The sequence below is a fragment of the Hemitrygon akajei genome, chromosome 2 (assembly GCF_048418815.1).
Source record: "Hemitrygon akajei chromosome 2, sHemAka1.3, whole genome shotgun sequence".
Lineage (NCBI taxonomy): Eukaryota > Metazoa > Chordata > Chondrichthyes > Myliobatiformes > Dasyatidae > Hemitrygon > Hemitrygon akajei.
In genome coordinates this window covers 144,482,127-144,503,659 of record NC_133125.1, presented here as the reverse complement: position 1 = coordinate 144,503,659, position 21,533 = coordinate 144,482,127, and the positions used below count along the sequence as shown (strand labels likewise).

At 42.8% G+C, this 21,533-nt stretch overlaps 1 protein-coding gene across 2 annotated transcripts in view; it reads left to right on the top strand.

Annotated features, from left to right (window-relative positions):
• The window catches only part of cars2 (cysteinyl-tRNA synthetase 2, mitochondrial), a 42,546-nt gene extending 21,413 nt beyond the window's left edge, over window positions 1-21,133 (top strand). For both annotated transcript variants that reach the window (XM_073029058.1, XM_073029061.1), the window contains exons 10-15: window positions 1,206-1,272; window positions 1,362-1,500; window positions 2,237-2,360; window positions 4,336-4,437; window positions 14,581-14,835; window positions 20,695-21,133. In XM_073029058.1, the coding sequence (XP_072885159.1) occupies window positions 1,206-1,272; window positions 1,362-1,500; window positions 2,237-2,360; window positions 4,336-4,437; window positions 14,581-14,835; window positions 20,695-20,763 (756 nt within the window). In that variant the 3' untranslated portion in view covers window positions 20,764-21,133. The remainder of the gene's footprint in view (window positions 1-1,205; window positions 1,273-1,361; window positions 1,501-2,236; window positions 2,361-4,335; window positions 4,438-14,580; window positions 14,836-20,694) is intronic.
• Window positions 21,134-21,533: the final 400 nt, after the last annotated feature.

Genomic DNA, 21,533 nt, shown 5'->3' with positions numbered 1-21,533 from the left:
CACTCACGGATAATTATAAATTCCCACTAAGTCAGGTAAACAAGTGGTAGCAATAAATGAGAGAAACATCTTTTGTGAAGTGCCTTTTACCCAGGCTCTATGCCCAAGCCCCTCCATCTTTAGGATTGACCATTCACATTGCCATTTCCTGGAGATAGAGGCATTTCTCTGAGTGAGTGTGTGTGTGCTGGTTAATAATTGCCAATTTCATTAAGGCTGGGAGCTGCACCCTAAATCTGGTGCATTTGAAAATTTCATTTAGAGGTTGCATAGTTTGAATTTTGCAATTGCTGGTTGCCTCGAAACCACCACTGAAATATAAGATGCTTTGTTTAAATTGTTTAATTAGTTCATCTGCTCTGTTAAATTAGTACCTTCATGACTGAATGAATGTTTAAAAGTCATCTTATAGCCCCTGGAGCCTTTGCTCTAGTGATGATGTCCTGGTTTTATAGGTCCCCAGGAGTTTCAACCTCATCCCTACAAACATCCTTCCCCCCCCCCCCCCAAACATACAAACTTAATCTCCATAATAGAGAGTTGAGAACATGGTGCAGATGGCTGAGGGGTTGGGTATTGTGGGTACTCCAAACCACATGCCAAATAGAACCCTACTCTTGCAACACTTTGCAAAACAAGGGACAGGTAGGAAGACCATATGCATCGCAAACTGAAACATGATTTTTAAAAGTGACAAGTTTACGGATTTAATTAAAGGGCTATGCTTCTCTACCCTGCTTGATTGGGCACTGTGAGCCAGCCCTTGGGCTCATCAAGCATTTGGAACTGCTGCAGATAAAGGGAGTGATCAGCACAACATTAATACCTGTGACTCAGTTTGACTGGGATGATTGCTGGCACACTGCATTTCTCTCAATGAGAAAGGAGCCTAGGATAGCCAACCCACAATAGAAAATAGGACAGCCAATGTGTCCTGCTGTCATCTTTCCAGAATTGAGCATAATCCTAGGTACAAAATAAAGCTAAGAGGTAGCTGTTTGGATATTTGAAATACCAAAGATGTACTTGATGAATTTATTGGCTACTGTAAATTACCTCTAGTGTAATGGGTGTCAGGGGAATGGAGGGTGGGGGGATTGTTGAGATGGAAATAGAATGATTTGATGTGGGGGGTTTTTTTTTAACTTAATTGTACCTTTAATGCCTCAAATGGCAATGTTCCATTTCCTTCGATTGTTTGCCAGGACTTCTTGGAAAAATTCACCGCAGATCATTTCCGAATGTTTTGCCTTCTGTCAAAATACAGATCAGGTCAGACTTTTTGAACTTTTAAAAGTTTGAATAACAGTGCTAATATGTGATGTGAACTTTGCTGAATCTGTATTGCCTTTGAACTGTAGCGGTGGAATTCAGTGATGCCAGCATGATGCAAGCTGGAAACCTTCTCCACTCCATTGCAGCTTTTATTCACAACGCCTCTGCTTACATGAGAGGGCAGTTGATCTGCTCGTCAATCGATGAAACCTTGTTATGGGAAAGGTATGTAGAAACGAGTAGCATTTAAAGAGTGCTCGTTTAGACACAGAACATTCTAAATCACATCACACCAATAAACTTTCTTAAAGGGTAGAAATTGTGGATAATACTCGTATCATCTTGAGTGTAGAGTAAATATTAGCCAGAACTTTCCTTCTTTTCAGGTGATGCCTTGAGACGTTAAACAGTGTGAATGTAGAAAATCCCATCTGAAACACGTGATGGTGCAGGATGCCCACCGTGCTGCTCCTCTGATCGGTTCCTCACTCCCTCCCCCCCCCCCCCACCTCCACTGACAGCATAGTGCCCCTTCTGTATTGAACCTCTGACAGTGCACATTCATTCAGTACTTTCTAGAGAATAGAACTGCCTCTCCAGTGTGCAGCACTGCTTCACTGCATTTGAAGATCCTTGGTTTAGATCTTGCACTCAGATTTTGGAGTGGGATTAACCCGCACCTTTTGACTAGTGAACGTACTGTCCACTGAATCATTTGTCCTGCCCAGCGTTGTGATCGCTTCAGCATTTCCATTGGGATTTAGGATGTAGCCTCTGTAACCAACCAGGGTCAGGGAGGGGCAGGTGTAGTGTTCACCACTGGGGGTCATGTATTCTTGAGTGACTGAATTGTCATCCACAGTAGCGTCAGGTATTTTCATTAACTGTCATTTTTAATGATGCCTTTGATGTCAGCTTTCAATGAAATACTGATTTTTTTTCTCTTGCACTTCTTTCAAAGGTTAAATGCAACTAAAGCCGATGTGAAGGCTGCCTTCGCTGATGATTTTGACACCCCAGGGGCTACTGATTCAATTATAAATCTTATTCACCATGGCAACAGACAGCTTCAAACTGTTTCCACGGTAACCCATTAGAATTTTGTGCAATGGGAGTGCATTATTCAGAGTAATGCCATGATGAGTGTATTACGTTTTATGAAAGCATTATTGTTTGTTGAGATAAGGTGGTGGCTTGTGCTGTGATGGTGTCAGAGTTCCCCTGGGATGTGCCACGGAGACTCTCAAGTTAAGTTTTATTATACATCCTAACCAAAGGATACGAATTACTTTTCAAAATTAAAGGCCATTTTTGGCTGAATGTGATTTGACTAAGGAATTCTGCAATAATCCGACGTTCTCTTCAGTGATATTGATTGTGGGATAAGTACCAGCAGGGGACTAGGGAAGAAATCCTGTGCTCTCCATTGATGTTGTGTCATGAGATGTACACCTGCTGGTAGCCTCAGTTTAACTTCCTCCGAAATGCAAGATTTTGTACTTGGAATGTAAAGCAGTATAGTGCAGGAACAGCCCTTCATCCCACAACGTTTGTAAATTGATTTATTACTGTCACATGTACTGAGGTAACAGTGGACAAACTTGTCTTGCTTACCATTCATACAGATCAATTCATTACAACAGTGCATTAAGCCAGTGCAAGGGAAAACAATACAAAATAAAGTGTAACGGATACAGGGAATGTTATTGGTCAGCAATGAGGTTCAAAATTGTAATGGGTTAGATGGGGGGATGAAGAACCCATCTTATAGTACTAGGGAACTGTTCAATAGTTTTTTTACCAGCAAGATGGAAGGCGGTATGTGATTCTACCCAATAGGAAGGGTGCCAAGAGAGAATGCTATTGCTGGTAAAGCAAGCCCCACCATTGAGCTCATCTATGTGGAGTGCTTTTGCAGGAAAGCAGCATCTATAAAGGGCTGCCACCATCCTGGTCATGTTCTCTTCTTGCTGCAGCCATCAGGAATGAGCTGCAGAAACCTCAATACCAACACCACCAGGTTCAGGACATTTACCACACTTCAACCATCAGGCTCTTGAACCACTGAGAATAACTTCATTTGCCCCATCACTGAACTGTTCCTACAACCTAGGGGCACTTGCAAGGACTCTTCATCTCATGCTCTCAATATTTATTACTTATTTATTTGTTTTTTTTTGTATTTGTACAGTGTGTTTTTGAACATTGGTATCAGTCTTGTTGGGTGCAGTCTTTGATTGTATTGTTTCTTTGTAAATGTTTGAATGCTCACAAAGAAATGAATCTCAGGGTTGTATATGATGACGTGTACTTTGCTAACAAATTTACTTTTAACTTTGAGTCTTTGGGGTGGGTGGAGTCTTTAGTTACAATGGCTGCTTTACCAAGGGAGTGAGAAATGTAGGCAGAGTCTGTGTACAGGAAGCTGGTTTCTGTAAAGTGCTGAGTGGTTTCTGCAACTCTGAAGTTTCCTTAGATAGATTTCCACAGACCCTGGAGGTGAGGCAGAAGATCAGCTGTGATCCTGATGAAAGGCGGTGCAGTCTTGAAGAGCTGAATGGCCTCTTCAGCTCCTGTTCTGAAGTTCATATTTTAGGAGAGAAGGGTCTCATGTTAGCAGAGGTTCAAAGTGAAAGTTCAGTTTTTTGTCATATGCACAAGTACAGCAGCAGTACTCTGTAAAAGAATGAGAGGTGATCTTTTGTGGTTCAGCAGTGCAGTTGTAGGGATGAAGTTCCCCTGGGTAACAGGCCTAGACACTGTTTGGGTATCAAAATGGAGTCTGGCATTCAGTACTGAGAAATTTCTTCATCCATAGGCTCTGAAACCTTTTGAACAACTTTACACAATAGAATTGTGAAGACTCACATAGTGACTCGATTCAGTGTGGTGATTGATAAAACGTTTGATATTAAGGGAATACAGGAAAACAAGTATAGGGAAATGGTGTTGAGGTTAAAGTTCAGCTGTGATCTTATTGACAGAGCAGGCACGAGAGGGTGAGTGGCCTGCTGCTTGATGTTTTTATGTTGTGTATAAATATCTGCCTTTTATTTACAGCAGGAAAGAGATTACCCTCGAAGTCCTGCTGTGTTTGGGGCAATTGTTACTTATATCAAACGGTTCCTGGATGATGTTGGTATTTCTCTTGATGATGGTCAGGTGAGTAAACCTTAAATGGTTTCTGTTTCTTTTCAGAGTTGATTTAGTTATGGTGAAAGTTAACAAAGATGAATACCTTCCAAAGTCTACACTTTACGAAAGATAGTCTGTGCAATATGCTTCAGCAGTGAGCACACACTGAATGCTTTAGGAACCCAGTAAGTCAGGCAGCACCGTAAACAGTTGACATTTTGGGTTGAGACCCTTCATCTGGATGGGCTGACTAGCCTGTTTCTATACTCTCAGGAGCAACAGAAGGTGGATGATGGAAAGACTGGTGATGCACACAGTGCTGGAGTATGCTTTCCTACATAGGTGTGAGGACATCCCAACACAGTAATTGGCGCTGAGGAACTGAAAATCTGATTTCTGGAATATAGGCTTATTAAAACCTGAGGAATGTCTTCATTCAACAGAATGAACATTACTCTTTGCACTGTCTTTTTCATAGCACTAAGAATTAAGAACTAGATCTTGTGCGTTTAAAGGGAGAAATTCAATAGGAATCTAAGGGGCAACATTTTCCAGACTTAAGGTGTGTATATGGAACAAGCTGCCAGGGGAAAAGTTGAGACAGATATAATAACATTTGAAAAGGAAAGGGTTAGAGGTATATGACTCAATGTGGCAAATAGGGCTGCCTTGGATGGGAATCTTCGTCAGTGTGGACTGGATGGGCTGAAGGGCCTGGCTCCCTGCTGTGATCTGAGAATGTCTGATAACTACTATCCCTTTGCAAGGCCAGCCCTCTGGGACAGTATGTGCCTCACACTGACAGGGCAACCCTCCCCTCTAGACTGACCCTTCAACAAAGTTCCCGCTCAACTCCCCAGGCTGACCCTGGTTAGGCGGCTCTCCCCCCGGACCAACCTCGTTTCAGCCCCTAGTAATGTTACACAATCTTTACCTCGTGCACAAACGTCACAGTGTGATAATGACCAGATCTGCTGATGAATGTAGGGGAACATGGGATCTAGTGATCATAATTCCATTAGTTTCATGATAATTATGGAGAAGAATAGGCCTGGTCCCAAGGTTGAGATTCTGAATTGGAGTAAGGCCAATTTTGATGCAGTTAGAAGGAATCTGGCAGGTGTTGATTAAGATAAGATGTTTTCCGGCAGAGATGAGGTGTGAAAATGGGCTGAAACATGGCAGATCGAATTTAATGCAGACAAGTATGAGTCCTTGTACTCTGGAAGGACAAACTGGAGAATGCTGGGGCACTGAAGTGTGTTTATAGAATAAAAGGACCTGGGAATACAGATCCATAATTCCTCCTGAGTAGCAATAGAGGGAGATGGGGTCATGAGGAGCTTCTAGTACATTGTCCTTCATAAATCAGGGCACGTGTATGGGGGACATTATGTTGAAGTTGTAAAAGACATTGCTGAGACCAAATTTGGTGTTGTGGCCATCTACATACAGGAAAGATTGAAAGCGTGCAGAGAAGATTATAAGGATATTGTCAGGACTTGAGAATCATAGGGAAAGGTTGAATAGGTTAAGACTTTATTCCTTGGAGCGCAGGAGAATGAGGGGAGATCTTGTACACACAATTGTGAGGGGTGGAATAGGGTAAAAGCTTGCAGCTTTTTCTCCCTCATGTTGGGTGAGACTAGAACAAAAGGTCATAGTTTTACAGTAAAGGTGAAATATTTAAGGGGAATGCAAGGTGGACCTTTTTCCACTCAGTGGGTAGTACGAGTGTTCAATGAGCTGCCAGCTAAATTGGTAGGTGTGAGCTCAACTGTAATATTTAAGAGATTTGAATAGGTAGGTGGATGAGAGAAGTATGGAGGGCTACAGTCTAGATGCAGGTAGATGGACAAGGCTGGCATGAACTAGTTGAGCCAAAGTGTCTTTCTGTTATAATGTTCTATAACTCTATGACTAGATGTAGGCTGAGTGTGAATTAGAACATTGTGGAGTTTGGTAATCTTTCAAATAGTTCAAGTTCAAAGTAAAGTTATTGTCACAGCAGATGAATGAGATTCAGCAAATCACTGAGATTCATTTTCTTGAAAGCATTTACTGGAAAATAAAATAGAAGAGTTTTACCAAAAAATATATACATAAACAAAAACTGACAAATGACCAATGTGCAAAAGAAGACAGACTGCAAATTAAAAAAAAATACTGAGAACATGAGTTGTAAAGAGTCCTTGATAGTACAGCGAGTCTGGAGGTTGTAGAAACAGTACAGGGTAATGGTGAATGAAGTTATCGGCACTAGTTCTGGAGCCTGAAAGTTGTAAAGTAATAACTGTTAGTGAACATGGTGTGGAACCTGCCTCCTGCCCAACAGTAATAGCGAGAAGAGGGCATGGTTTGGATGGTGGGGATGTTTGATGGAGTTTATTTTCTTGTGGCAGTGCTCCGTGTAAACGTGCTCAGTAGTGGGGAGTGCTTTGCTTGTGACAGACTGGGCTGCATCCACAAATTTCTGTAGCTTTTTCCACTCCTGGGCATGGTGTTTCCATACCAGGCCATGATGCAACCAGTTAGGGTATTCTGCACTGTGAATCTACAGTATATAAGTTTGTCCAAGTTTTTGGTGACATGCTGAATCTACACAAACTTCTAAGAAAGTGGAGGCACTGTCATGCCTTCTTTGTGATGGCATGTGTGTGTTGGTCCCAGGACGCATCCTTGGGTATGTTTATGCCAAGGTATTTAAAGTTACTGACCCTCTCCACCTCTGTTCCCCTAATGAAGATTGTCTCTTGGATCTCTGGCTTCTCCGGTAGTCAATAATCAGCTCTTTAGTTCTGCCGACTTTGAGTAAGAGGAACTACTGCAACCAGATTTTCAATCTACCTCCCATATGCCGCTTCATCACCACCTTTGATTCAGCCAGCAACAGTGATCGTCAGCAACCTAAATGTGGCCATGTTTCTATCTACCTGAGAGGATAGAAACGGTTTCAGTTTAACATCCGAAGTTGACTTCTGTTCTGGTAGCAAGTCATTTCATGGTGTCATGGTGTGCATTGACCAAACAAGGACATTTAATCTGCCTTCATCATTTGCAGAGTATTTCAGATTCTCATATCTTCTATGTTCTGTTGTGTAAAAAACCTAAAATCCACTAGATGTAACGGGTACACCAACCTAGTACTGAATACAGAGTTTTAGATGAAGTGTGAGGCAGCTGTAGTGTGAACAAAGCAAAGTTAATCTTCTTTGTTTGGCCTCTGGCTGAGAAGAAACATGCCAGAAATATACAAGATCACCAATTACCTTGTTTTCCCAAAAGAACCTAGCAACCAGAACATGGAGCCATTATTCTCCTTCACACGTCTCTCGTGAGCCAGCTGATGTGTAGTGAGCATTAACACTGTTCCCTTCAGTAGTTTGGTGAGAAATGTGTGAGTTGTTTCCTGTGTTTAGAGGAGTTTGAGCTGTTGGAGTCAGTGATGTCAGAGGCCATTGACCAGACCAGCTGGGCATCTGGGTTGGGAGCTGCTAGTGGTCTTGCTGAAGTGAAAGCCTTCCAACAGATGATCTAGCTCTCAATTCTGACTGCTTAGCATTCTTCCTGAGAAGTACTGCAGCTGTGTGTGGGTGTTATGTTGCATTGCATTGTGCTCCACTGAAGAGCATACAGGGTGAGATGGGCAGGCAGCTGGTGACAGCATGTTCATTCAGCAGAAAACCATGTGTCCTTTAATTGTTAATCATTTTAATTCAGCACAAGAGTTTCTCTGAAAGTGTCCTGAAGCAGTTTATTTTAGAACCAAATGTGTAAAATAGTTATGGCCTGAACAAAGTTAAGCACAAGGACTTGAATTTATTTAGATGTTTTTAATGTAATGGTAGCATCCATCTTTAGAAACCCTCACCATCCAAGATGTGCTGTCTTCTCAGGGAGGCGAGACGGGTCTGAACACTCATGCTCAGTGATACAGCTTTTTCCCCTCCCACCAGCAGATTTCTGAACAATCCACGAACCTATGAGCACTACCTTGCTTATTCTTCTCTGCACTACTTATTTATTTTGTAACTTGGAGTAATTTTTAATGACTTGCACTGTACTGCTGCCACGAAACAACAAATTGCACAACGTATTGTCTGTCGGTAATAATAAACCTGATTCAGATTCTCATGTTACCTCAGCTTAAAAGGTATTTAAAGTGCAGCTGGCAGGAGGTGAAGAGGGTAAGATCGAGAGAGGGAATTCTGAGGTTAAAGTGTTGGGGAAGGGACAGGTGCTTGGTGGAACACAGCCATTGTTATAGCTGGTGAAGGTCACAGACACAGTGAAGAGCTCGCCCTTGGGCAGTTTGAAGTGTAGCCTAATCAGAGCATTGTGTGTAGGTCACTGAGTCAGGACTAATGTGCACATGGGGCTTGGTGCATCTCGGCACAGAGAATGGCAAAGTGGATGACTTCATTGCAGTCGAGAATGGAAGCAAGGAAACTAGCTAAGGATGTGTTGGGAATAGTGACTTTCAGCAGCAACTGAGTGGAGGAACGCCTTGTTATAGAGCTGTAAATATGCAGTCTTCATAAAGGTGCAACATTTGTAGTCTGCCGCTGCGACCTGGGTCAAGTTTAACCACAAGGCTGTGAACAGTCTGGTTCAGTTTTGGACGCAGACAGAGAAAGCGGTGAAGCTGGTAACTACTGTTTTGGAGTTGATTTATATTACTACCAACATTTAGAATTTTGATTTACTACAATGAATTAAATGCATCATTTGGACTGGGAGTAAGTTCAGTGAAGTGTGATATTAGAATGTGTTGAGACCCAGTCTGCATCATCAGTTATAACTCACTGATATGTGTATTTAATTGTTTTCAGCAGCCTAATACATGTGGAAAAGCTCAACTATTTTTATAATGTGCTTGATAATTTCTCTGGTGCAGGCAGTCCCTTCTTAGTCATATTTTTGGCTTGCTTTGTTCACATTTCTGTCTTGCTTGTATCCTTTTGCACTCTTACTTTTTCTGTTCACCTGTTAGTTTGGCCTGCCACCCTTAGTGTTGAGACCCAGTCTGCATCATCAGTTATAACTCACTGATATGTGTATTTATTTAATTGTTAGTGTTCTACCACCCCTTCCTCTTCTACACCAGGCATATAAGCAAACCACTTGTGTATTCTGACAACAGTTTACACAGCATTTGTTAGCATTTGCTGTCTTCTGAGACATTCAAGGGTTGACATTTCTGAGCATTTGGAAAGCCATGGCTTAACTAGGGACAGTCAGCATGCTCCATGCCGGGCAAGTCAAGTCTTCCAAACTTGATTGAATTTTTCAAGGAGGTGATGAAAGTAGAGTTGTGGATGTTGTCTACATGGATTTTAGTAAGGCATTTAACAAGGTTCCCCATAAGAGGCTCATCCAGAAGATTAATATGCCAGAAACTCAATGAATTGGCCATTTAGATTCAGAATTGGCTTACCCAAGGAGGCAAGGTAGTAGTCAATGGGGCATATTGTGGCTGGCAATCTGTTAGTAGTGGTGTTCCGCAGGGATCTATACTGGGACCTCTGTTATTGTGATATATGTAAGTGACCTGAATGAAAATGTAGATAGGTGATTTATGTAAATGTGCAGATGATTAAAGTGGATAGTGTGGAAGACTGGAAATATATGGCGGGATATAGATCAGCTGCAAACACTGGTAGAGAAATGACAGATGGAATTTAACACAGCCAAATGTGTAATGCTGCACTTTGGGATTTTAAATGGAAAGACACAGTAGACTGTTAATGGAAGATCTTTAATAGGGATGTGCGGACCATAGTCCAAGTCCATAGCTCCCTGAAAGTGACTATGCAGGTTGATATGGTGGTAAAGAAGGTACTTGCTGCCTTTGCTATCCTATTACTTGCCTTTTATTAGTCAAGGAATTGAGTTCAAGAGTTGAAGTTCTGTTAAGCTTTATGAAACTCTAGTTAGCCTACATCTACAGTTTTGCATTCAGGTATGTCTGCATCATTAATATGAAGGATGTCGAGGCTTTGGAGAGGATGCAGAAGAGGTTTACCAGGATGCTGCCTAGATTAGAGGGCGTGTGCTATAAGAGGTTGAAGAAACTTGGGTTGTTTTCTCTGGAGCGGCAGAGGTGGAGGGGACACCTGATAGAGGTTTACTTATGAGAGGTACAGCATCTTTTCACAGGATTGAAATGTCTAATGCCAGAGGGCAGGCACTTTAGATGAGGGGTGTTCAGAGGAAATGCGCAGGGCAAGTTCTTTACCTAGAAAATGGTAGGTGTCTGGGGCAGTGAGCTAAATACAATAGAGACATTCAACAGACACATTAATGTGCAGCGAATGGAAGCATAAGGACATTGTTTATGCAGAAGAGTTTAGTTTTGTTGGGTATTTGGTTATTCATTTAGTTTAGCACAACATTGTGAGCCAAAGACCCTGTTCCTGTGTTGTACTGACAGAGCATCAGAGCGGCAGTTCATTGGACAAGGATGTATGGTGCCAGGATGGAAGATGGAGTTCATCTGTGATTCAGTGGGGCTGACTGTCTGTCATCTGTTCTGTCATCCCAAGTAACTGCTGTAGGCTTTGAAGGAGTTGCAGCTGTTGAAGCCTGAATGGTTGATGTAGTTAACTGAACAAAATCAAGTTGTTTGACCGTGTTTGCTTTTATTCTGTAAGTATGAGTGAAATCTCTGGGGTGTGAACTTTTAGGACAGCTGATGTGCAGGCTTTGTACCACTCACAACAAATTATTTATCAACTAAGCATAATCCTGGGTAATATACGGCAGGCCAGGCAGCATCTGTGCAGAGAGAAGCAGAATTAAGGTTTCAGGTCAGTAGCCTTTCACAGCTTGGGGGGAAGAAAACAACTTTCTTCTTTGAGATGAAAGGTTATTGACTTGAAACGTTGATTTTTCTCCACAGATGCTACTTAACTGACTGTGTATCTTCAGCATTTTCTGTGTTTATTTCTTTGCCTTTCAAATATCTGTGCTATTTTGGAGATATTTCTTTGAAGTCATAACTGAACTAGGACCACACTGGCTTTAAAATAGACAGGTGTTGCTTCATCTCTTCCCTAGAATGGCCAGAATTTAACTTCTGCCTGAGCAAGGACCTGGACCTGCTGCAATTTGATTACCACTCTCATTGGCTTTCCACTCAGCTTTGGAACACCTAGACAGCAGCAGAACATACATCAGGTTGCTATTTATCAACTGCAGCTCAGTCTTCAACACCATCATCCCCACAGTACTAATAACCAAAGGTTCAAAATCTGGACTGTTGGACCTCCTTCTGCAACTGGATCCTTGACTTATTGAGAGACCAGTCATTGCAGATGGGTAATAACGTCTCCTCCTCAGCTGGTTGAGTAGTGTCACAATAGTCTTGCACTCAACATCAGCAAGTCTAAGGAACTGACTGTAGACTTCAGGAAGAGAAAGCGGACAGAACACGTGCCAGTCCTCATTGAGGGGTAAGCAGCTTCAAGGTCCTGGGTTTCAATATTTCAGAAGATCTATCCTGGACCCAGCATATTGATGCAGTCATGACGAAGGCTTGCCAGTGGCTCTACCTCATTAGGAGTGAGGAGATTTGGTATGTTACCAAAGATTCACAAATTTCTGTAGATGGCAAGCATTCTGAATGGTTGCATCACTAATAAACATATGGAGGTGCCAATGGACAGGATTAAAAGGCTTTAGTGGATTGTAGACTTGGCCAACTCCATCATGGGCACAGTTCTTCCTGGCATCCATCATGAAGGAGTCGCACCATCAGGATAAGCTTTCTTCTCATTAGAGCCAGGGACAGGAGCCTGAAAATTCACACTCAACAGTTGATAAATGCCTTCTGAACAGTCCATGAACACTACCTATTTTCTCCTTTACTTTGAACCATTTATGTATGTTGTAATTTATTATTTTTACATCTTTGCACTGTACTGGTGCAAAACAGATTTCACATCATACAGCAGTGATAATAAATCTTATTTTGATTCTGCCTTCCCTCTCCTCCATGGTCCCCCTGCTTTAGTACTTTCTCTCTCTGTTCTGAGTGAATGAGGTAAACAGTCGTGTTTACTGGGAACCCTTGGAGCAGCAGAGTTGAACAAGAAGTCTTTTCTTCCTTTAGCCTGCTCTGCTTTCCATTAGTCACGAGTCTTACTCCTGTGATGATTGTTAATGGGATAACCTGGTATCGTGGCTGCATGACTGACTACCACATTCAGCAAAGCATGAAAAATAATTCTCCTGTGTTTTCTATTTATTGATGAACATGCCCTGACTTCTGTATTCTTATTACAGTGTACCATCATAAATCAAGGAGATTTACTTGAGTGTTCTCCACAATAGCTGTCAGATAATATACACAGCATTTAAATAACAGCAGATTTCTGAGTGATAGAGATTAGAGGAATCAGGGTTATAGATATCTGTGAACAAGCTGTGGCCCACCCATCACTGTAACATCGTCCTGCTCTCCTCTCCTCTATCCCATCTCTTCCTGCTTTCCATTTGCTGACTCTCAAAGAGCGGTGCTTGTGAGCTTATTACAGATTTATAAAAACAAACTTCTGTTAAGTTTCCGGTACTCCTACCAGTTGGGTACACCTGTGCCTTGTCACATTGGGCTTTCAGCATGGCAGCAGAGGGTGGAGAGTGATACTGTGGCACAGGGAAGCCTCCTCCAGCTGATGCCAGCAACAGGAATGTAGATTGGACACGTCCTACTTATTTCTTTCTTTCATTAGTTGAGAAAGGATTTGGTGAAGGTTTTAAAATTCAAGAGATAAATACAAAAGATGTTCCCATCTCCTGTCCACTCAGTTCCAGGGGTGAGACATCTGGAATGTGTAAATACTTGAGGCTGTTGAAAAAGTCGAACGTTGTTTACAAGTTGGATCAGGTTCTGAAATATACTCGGTGGCCACTTTATTAGATACACCTGTTAGTTAATGCAAATATCTAATCAGCCAATCGTGGAAGCAACTCAGTGCATGTAAACATCACAGGCATGGGCAGCAGGTTCAATTGTTGTTCAGACCAAACTTCAGAGTGACTTTGACCATGGAATAGTTGTTGGTGCCAGACGGGATGGTATGAGTGTCTTGAAATTGTTGATCTCTTGGGATTTTCAGGCACAACAGTCTCTGGAGATTAAACATATAAAACCTACAGCGCAATACAGGTCCTTCAGCCCACAAAGCTGTGCAGAACATGTCCCTAACTTCAAACTACCTAGGCTTTACCCATAGCCCTCTATTTTTCTAAGCTCCATGTAGCCATCCAGGAGTCTGTTAAAAGACCCTATCATTTTGGCCTCCACCGCCAGCAGCCCATTCCACACATTCACAACTCTCTGCGTTTATAAAAAAAAACAACAACACAAAAAAACAAAACTTACCCCAGGCATCTCCTCTGTACCTACTTCCAAGCACCATAAAACTGTGCACACTCGTGCAAGCCATTTCAGCCCTGGGGAAAAAGCCTCTGACTATCCATACGATCAATGCCTCTCATTATCTTGTACACCTCTATCAGGTCACATCTCATCCTCTGTCACTCCAAGGAGAAAAGGCTGAGTTCACTCAACCCGTTTTCATAAGGCAAGCTCCCCAATCCAGGCAACATCCTTGTAAATCTCCTCTGCACTCTTTCTATGGTTTCCACATCCTTCCTGTAGTGAGGCGACCAGAACTGGTGTGAGAAACAACAACAAAAAACACATCCAGTGAGCAGTGTTTCTGTGGGGGAAAGATAGCCTTGTTAATGAGAAAGGTCAAAAGAGATTGGCCATACTGGTCCAAGCTGGCAAAAAGGCGACAGTACCTGAAATAACCACGTACTACAACAGTGGTGTACAGAAGAGCATCTCTAAATGCACAACACGTCAATTCTTGAAGTGGGTGGGCTGCAGCCGCAGAAGACCACATTGTGTTCCACTTGTGTATCTAATAACGTGGCCACTGAGTGTATAAAAAGGACTCAAATATTGGTATTGTTGAGAGACCAAGTCAATGGGGCCAAAGTAGCAGATATATGATGAGCTGAATGGCTACTATAGCTTCTGTTGTCAGTTTTCTTCCCTTCCTCACGTGGCTGCTGTAACCATAGATCAATTAAGCACACATAGTGTATATAGAGCATCTTCCCTCTGCCATTTCCCTTAGTTGTCTCCTTGTATTTCAGCTACTGACAGCAGACAGATCTTCAGCCACCCTTCACACTGTTGCCGAGCAGTTGGTGGCTTTTCGCCAGGAGGTCAGGAACTACGCTCTCGCAGTGAACGAGCAAGAGGCAAGCTGCGGAGGCAGAGAGCTGAGCAAGGAAGAGGAAGAGCAACAGAGGGAGCGTAGGAAGCAGCTAAAGATTGAGCGACAGCCTCTCCTGAGAGCCTGTGACTCACTGCGGAAGGATCTTGGTGCCATTGGAATCAACATAAAGGTGAGAGAGATGGGTGGACACAGCAGGGTATCACTGAAAAGGAGCAGGGGAAAAAAAACTGCCTGATAACACCTATTGTCCTGGGTACCCCCTACCCATTTCCCTCTTTCCCATCAATGATCTGGCTGGAACTAGAAAGAAAAAGCATTTCCCAGAACTGTGGACTTTAGCAAGTCCTTTGACAAAGTTCTGCATGGGAGGCTGATCCAGAAAGCTCAAATTGAATTTATTATTAAAGTACATATGTTACCATATACTATTGTGGGATTCATTTTCTTGCAGGCATTTACAGGGAAAAAGAAATGCAATGGTATTTTTCAGAAAACTATACATAAACAAAGACAGGCAACTAGTGTGCAAAAGAAGGAAAACTTCAAATAAAAATAATACTGAGAATGTAAGTAGTAAAGTGTCTTTGAAAACGAGTTTGTAGGTTGTAGAATCAGTGCAGAGTCGTGGTGATTGAAGTCGTCTATAATGGTTAGATGACTTCAATCAGGGTATCATATGTTGAAAAGAGATCCAACAATTTCATCCTAGAAAAAATTGGCACGAAACCAATACTTCTGGAAACTGTTATCCAAAGGAAACTTCGTTATTTTGGACGCATCTCAAGAACTGATGACACACTGGAATGCACTGTGCTTGAAGTCGAGAAGTGGACCAGCCTCACCGCCAGAGATGCAAGAAGCTTGAGTGCCGACAGATCGCTGTGGAAGATAGTGGTCGCTGAGGCTCTGGCAGAGTGTGGTACATGATGATGATGATGATAATGGCTTCGGAGCTTGATGATTGCAGGGTAATAATGCTCCTGAACCAGGTTGTGTGGGACCTGTGGTACCTCCTGCCCAATGGTAATAGAAAAGGGAGTGGCCTGTATGGTGAGGGTTTTTCATGATGGATGCTGCATTCTTGTGCAGGGCTCCATGTGAATATACTCAGTGGTTGGGGTGGGTTTTGCATGTGATGGATTGGTCTGTATCCACCTTTTTTTTAACCTTTTCTGTTCCTGGGCATTGATGTTTCCATACCAGGCTATAATGCAACCAGTTCGGATGCTGTCCACTATGCTTCTGTAGAAGTTTGTCAAAGTTTCTGGTGACATGTAAATCTACACAAACTTCTAAGAAGGTTAAATCACTTGACATTCTAGATGAAGCAGACAACTGGATTCAACATTGGCTTATCAGAAGCCAGAGAGTGGTCGGAGATGGTTGCCTCTGACTGGAGGTCTGTGACTAATGGTGTGCTGCAGGAATCGGTACTGGGTCCATTATTTGTCATCTATATTAATGATTTGGATGACAGTCTTGTAAACTGGATCAGTAAATTTGTGTACCAACACCAAAATTGAGGGCATAGTGTGCAATAAGGGAAGCTATTAAAGATTGCAGAGGGATCTGGACCAGCTGGAGAAATGTCAGATGGAGTTTAATGGAGACAGTTGTGAGGTGATGCACTTTGGGGGACAAACCTGAGTGAGACTTAAACAGTGAAAGGTAGGGCCCTAAGATGTGTGATAGAACAGAAGGACCTGGGACCACAGAATCCTAATTCCTTGAAAGCGGCATCACAGGTAGACTGGGTCATAGAGAGCTTTTGGCATGTTGACCTTCATAAATCAGGGCATTCAGTACAGTAGTTGGGATGCTATGTCGAAGTTGTGTAAGACATTGGTGAGGCTGAATTTGGAATATTCTGCATTTCTGGCCACCTACCTACAGGAAAGATATCAGTAAACTTTAAAGAGTGGAGATGTTAATTGGGACATGAGGGCCTGAGTTATAGGAAAAGGTTGAATAGGTTAAGAGTTAATTCCCTGGAGAATGAGGGCCTATCTAATGGAGGTATGGATAGGGTGAATGGATACAGGCTTTTTCCCCTGGAGTTGGATGAATTAAGAACCAGAAGACATGGGTTTAGGGTGTAAGTTGAAATATCTAAGGGGAATTTGAAGGGGAGCTTCTACACTTAGCAGGTGGTGAAATTGTCAGACAAGCTGCCAACAGAAGTGGTAGGTGCAGGTTCAGTTGTAACATTTAAGAGAAATTTGGATTGTTACATGAAGTAGTGAGGCTTGGAGGGATGTGGTCTGGTGTAGGTAGATGGGACTAGTCAGAATACCAGGCATGCATGGACTTGATGGGCAGAATGGCCTGTTTCTGTGCTGTAGTGTTCTATGACTGAAGTAGATTAGATGAAATGCATGGAAAGGGTGAACAGATGGAGGTAGTCAGTATGTTAACAGGAATTGGGCAAAGAGGAGCTATTTCCTGTGGAATGTGTGCAGAACAAGGGCAATGTTAAAGCTGGCGCTCAGACATTCAGGGCTTTCCTTTATAGGATAGAAGTCTGAAGCTGAGGTTGAGGGATTTTTTCTGAGCAGGGGTGTTAATAGTTCCAGAACAATGGTAGATGGAAGGGGTGAAGGCACAGCTGGGCTGTGACCTCAGTGGAACTGGCAAGAGAGGCTAGATGAAACCGACCTATTCCAAAGCTGTGAACTTGCCCTAAATAGAGACGTTTAAGCTCAGAGTACGTCACACAGGAGGGCTGCAGCAGGAAGTGAATTTAAAACAAAGATGATGGTGAAAAGGTAAACTCAACACATAAAATTTCTAAGTGGTCAGATGGTATCTGACTCTTTCTGGAACTGTAACTATTTTCCACTCCTGCTGCTTGACCTGTTGAGTATTCCTGCATTTTTTTGTTGAAAGTAACTGTCACCCTGATGTACAAAATCTCAGTGGTCTGTGATAGATGAGCCACAATAATCACACACACTGCAAACCATATCACATGTTGCTCACACTTTCCTAACACTGGACTTGCCAGCGTTGAGCAGCCCACGTCTGCCCTCTGCTGCTCAGAGTATGGATTGCAGCATACCGTGCTGCTGTTTACCAACAGGATAAACTCAGGGTGACATTCTTTCAAAGGGCTACCTCTCCTAGTCAGAGAAGTCCATGCTTTGATGTGTCTGGATTCAGTAAGGTTAAGAAGACCAATCTCTTCCAGAAAAGCTTTATTTCTGGGTTTTGACCAGAAACCTCAACCACCTCTCTGCCTCCACATATGCTGCCTGACCCACTGTTTCTCCAGCAGTTTTGCATTTTGCTCCTCAGCATCTGCATCTTGCCTTTCTGTCATTCTTTCATGTGTATTTTGTTAAATTAACAATGAACTAGAAGTCAGATAGTTCATTAAAAGCAATTTGCCACAACATGAAACTCGTGGAGTATTCATTTCAAAAGCTGTCACTGGAATCAGTTTTAAACAGCATGTGATGTGAGTGTTTACTTAAGGAGTAAGCAGACTTTCAAACTAGGATTCTTTTTATTTCTGCCTGAGGCACTTAACTTTTCAAAATTCAATCTGTAAAATTCTGTGTTTGAAGGTTGTGTTTAAACCATGGATGGGATAAACCATGCAGTTTTACACTGCTAGTATAATTCAGGTATTAGCTGGCCGGTGGTGTAGTAGCATCAACACCGGACTTCTAGGCGAGTTGTCCCAGGTTCAAATCTGACTGGCTCCGTGCTGGATTGAACTTTGAGTTAGCAACTCAGCCTTGTTTTAAAAAAAATGACAAGGCTGCCACCCAATGCGCCACAGGGCACGGAGAGGAATAATAATATTAGTTTAGATTAACACTTGGGAGGAAGTAAGGATATGCAAAGAGAAAATTGATTCCCAATGACGGGTACAGTATTTACAGATGATCATATAAAAAGCAGTTTTTCTCGTGTTGAGGATCATGGCTGCCTTTTATGAATGTCCAGTCAACAGTAATCTTCACAATATTTGCATATTTGGCTAAGATGGCACTGAACTGAGAAGCCCTTTGAGGTTGTGGTTCAGTCTTAGTTGTTTGTTTAGGGATGGTTTTGGGGGAAAGCGTTGGGAGTTTGGGTCATGTTAGGGTTTAGGGAAAGGGATGAAGGGGAGTTAAAGGTTATTCCAGGTCGGAGTGCTCAGTGCTCAAAGGACAATGATCCCTGTGGATGGATATCCAGTAGGTGCTGTGAATGAAGACCAGTGATTCCTGTGGTGAAATATCAAGGTTAGCAGCCCCATGCATGAGGGCTGATGCCCTCCAGGTCAGTAAATCCCTGGATTGGAGGTCCATGAAGGCAGGAGACACAAGGGCTGGTGACCCATCAGCTTGGCAAGTCCTGGGGTTGGAGGTTTGGACATTGGAGTCTGTGGGTGAGTTCTGGGTTTTGTACTGAAGTTTGAAGACTGAAATTGAGAAGTCAAGGCACAATGGTTGAATCCCGGGTCGGCATGTCTGGAAGTCAGAGGCTCGATATCTGTGAGTTTGCAAGTCTACTGGGGATGTTGGAAGCTGGAGAACCGGAGGCAGAGAGGCTGCCAGTGTTTTTGGAGCTGCACTCTTCCAGAGTTTTGTTCACACTCCTGTCTTGTGCCATATGAATGCCAGAAAGAACTTTGCTGCTCAGAAATTTTAATTGCTTTGTTGCTCTGCCAAGGGTAGAACTTTCCTCTGGATCTGTGGGCCAGATCTTTGGTGGGACCAGGTAGGAACCTCCGAGATAATTTAATGAATCTCTAACTGAAATCAACTTTCATTGAGCTCAGCTTCATGTATCGTCAATGACTGTGTAAGGGAAGTGGAGCGCATTGGCTGCTGGCAGATAGAGCCCTATGAAATGTGGTCATGAGTGGTAACACTTGCATTGTTTGCCCTCTTGGGACAGTGGGTGAGGCTGGGTGCTATTATCATTAGGATCGGGAGTGGATCGGTTTCACCAATGGGAGGCTGCTGGAATAACCAAGTCTGAGCCAGAACCTCAATGGGTGTCTGTGGGAAGCCTGGAGGCAGACTGGTGGAGTTAGAGGATTTTTCTGGAGGATGGTATTCAAGGTCAAAGTAGAGTTTATTGTCATCTGGACAAGTACGTATATACACAGTTATGATGGAAATCTTGCTTGCAACAGCCTCACAGACACATGGCATCATATAAGTAGCTTCCTTAAAAAAACCATAAATTATATGTAACATTTTACAAGAAAACAAAACAAAAATAAAAATCTTGATTTAGAGTAAAATGGTCATATTGTTTATAGTGTTGCTAAATGTAGTGACTTGTGGTTTTGCCAGTTGGTTCAAGAACTGATTGGTTGATCTTGAACCGTGGTGAGGGGCTTGAGGCTTCTGTACCTTCTGCTTGATGTGGCTGTGAGAAGGCATGGCCTAGATGATGTGGATTTTGGATGATAGATTGTGCTTCTGGAGGGGAGGAATGTGCCTGTGATGTACTGGGCTGAGTCCACTACCCTGCAGCTTCTTGCGTTTCTACACATTCAAATTGCTGTACCAGACCTTGATGCAACCAGTCAGGATACTTATAAATATGCACAATTCATTTGTAGATTTAACTCTTACTTTCCAAAGTTATTGGGTATTGTATGTACCACTGTGTTTTACACCCTGGTCTGGAGTAATGTCTCGTTTGACTCTATACATGTATTTGGATAAACTGAAAATAAACTTGACCTAATCTGTAGATGTTTGTCAGTGTTCACTGATAACCCAAACTTCCTAAGAAACTAGACACTGGTGTGCCACCCTTTTGGTTGCATCTGTGTTCACAGTACGGGACAGAATTTAAAGCTGCTGACCCTCACCGCCGATGTTAAACTGGGACATGTTCACCCTCCTTCCTATTCCCAAAGTTAACAATCAGCTCTTTAGTTTTTCTGATGTTGAGCAAAAGTTTGTTGTGGCGCCGCTTAGTCTGGTGTCCTGTCTCCTGATTCATCATCTGAGATGCTTCGTCTGACATGACGTTCCCCAGAACACACTGTAAACCTACTTATTATTGCTTTTCACAGGATAGAGGGACGACTTCATCTTGGGAGATGACCCCACAACTCGCTAACAGAAGCACAGGTGAAAGCTGACCATTGACATCTGACCGTAGGGAGATGATGTTGCACAGTGGTCTCTGGATGTTATTTCTGCTGTGAGCGGATCAGCTGAACTCAACATTAGCCACACAGTGATGGGCTGAGCCAGAGGACTGATTCAAGATGATTACTATACCAGATCTCTAATCATGAGTTTTCTTGGTCTGAAGCTGGACTGCAGAGGCTCTCCAAGTAGAAACACTTCCTTTCAACATGTATGGCAAGCACACTGCTCTCAGGGAAGGAACATTTCCAACCAGGGAACCATCATTGTCATTCAGCAAGACTGTAGAAAGCTCTGTGGTCATTGTGGTGCTGTGCATCAATGTATTCATCACCAATAAAATGAAAGTGAATATGACAAGCTGTGATTAATTCCTAGACTGAAGATTTGTACTTGTATAAAGATGCAGCTATTTCTGCGTGTGGCCATCGGGAATGCCTCAGTCACTGCTGCATTTACCCCAATCTGTCCATCTCTGCTGATAGAGAAAGGGGAGTGAGGTGGAAGAAACTTTTTAAACTCTTGTGGAAAGTGATATATAAAATCACGAGGGGCGTGGATAAGGTGAATGGTCGGCCGTCCTGGGTAGGGGAATCCATAACTGGAAGGCAGCATAGTAGCATGGCAGTTAACACTATTACAAACCAACAATCACCGATTTCCCTTTTCTGCCTGTGACTGCGTGGTTTCCTCCGGGTGCTCCGGTTTCCTCCCACATCCAAAGACGTGCTTTGCTGGTGCCAGGATGCATGCGGGCAGC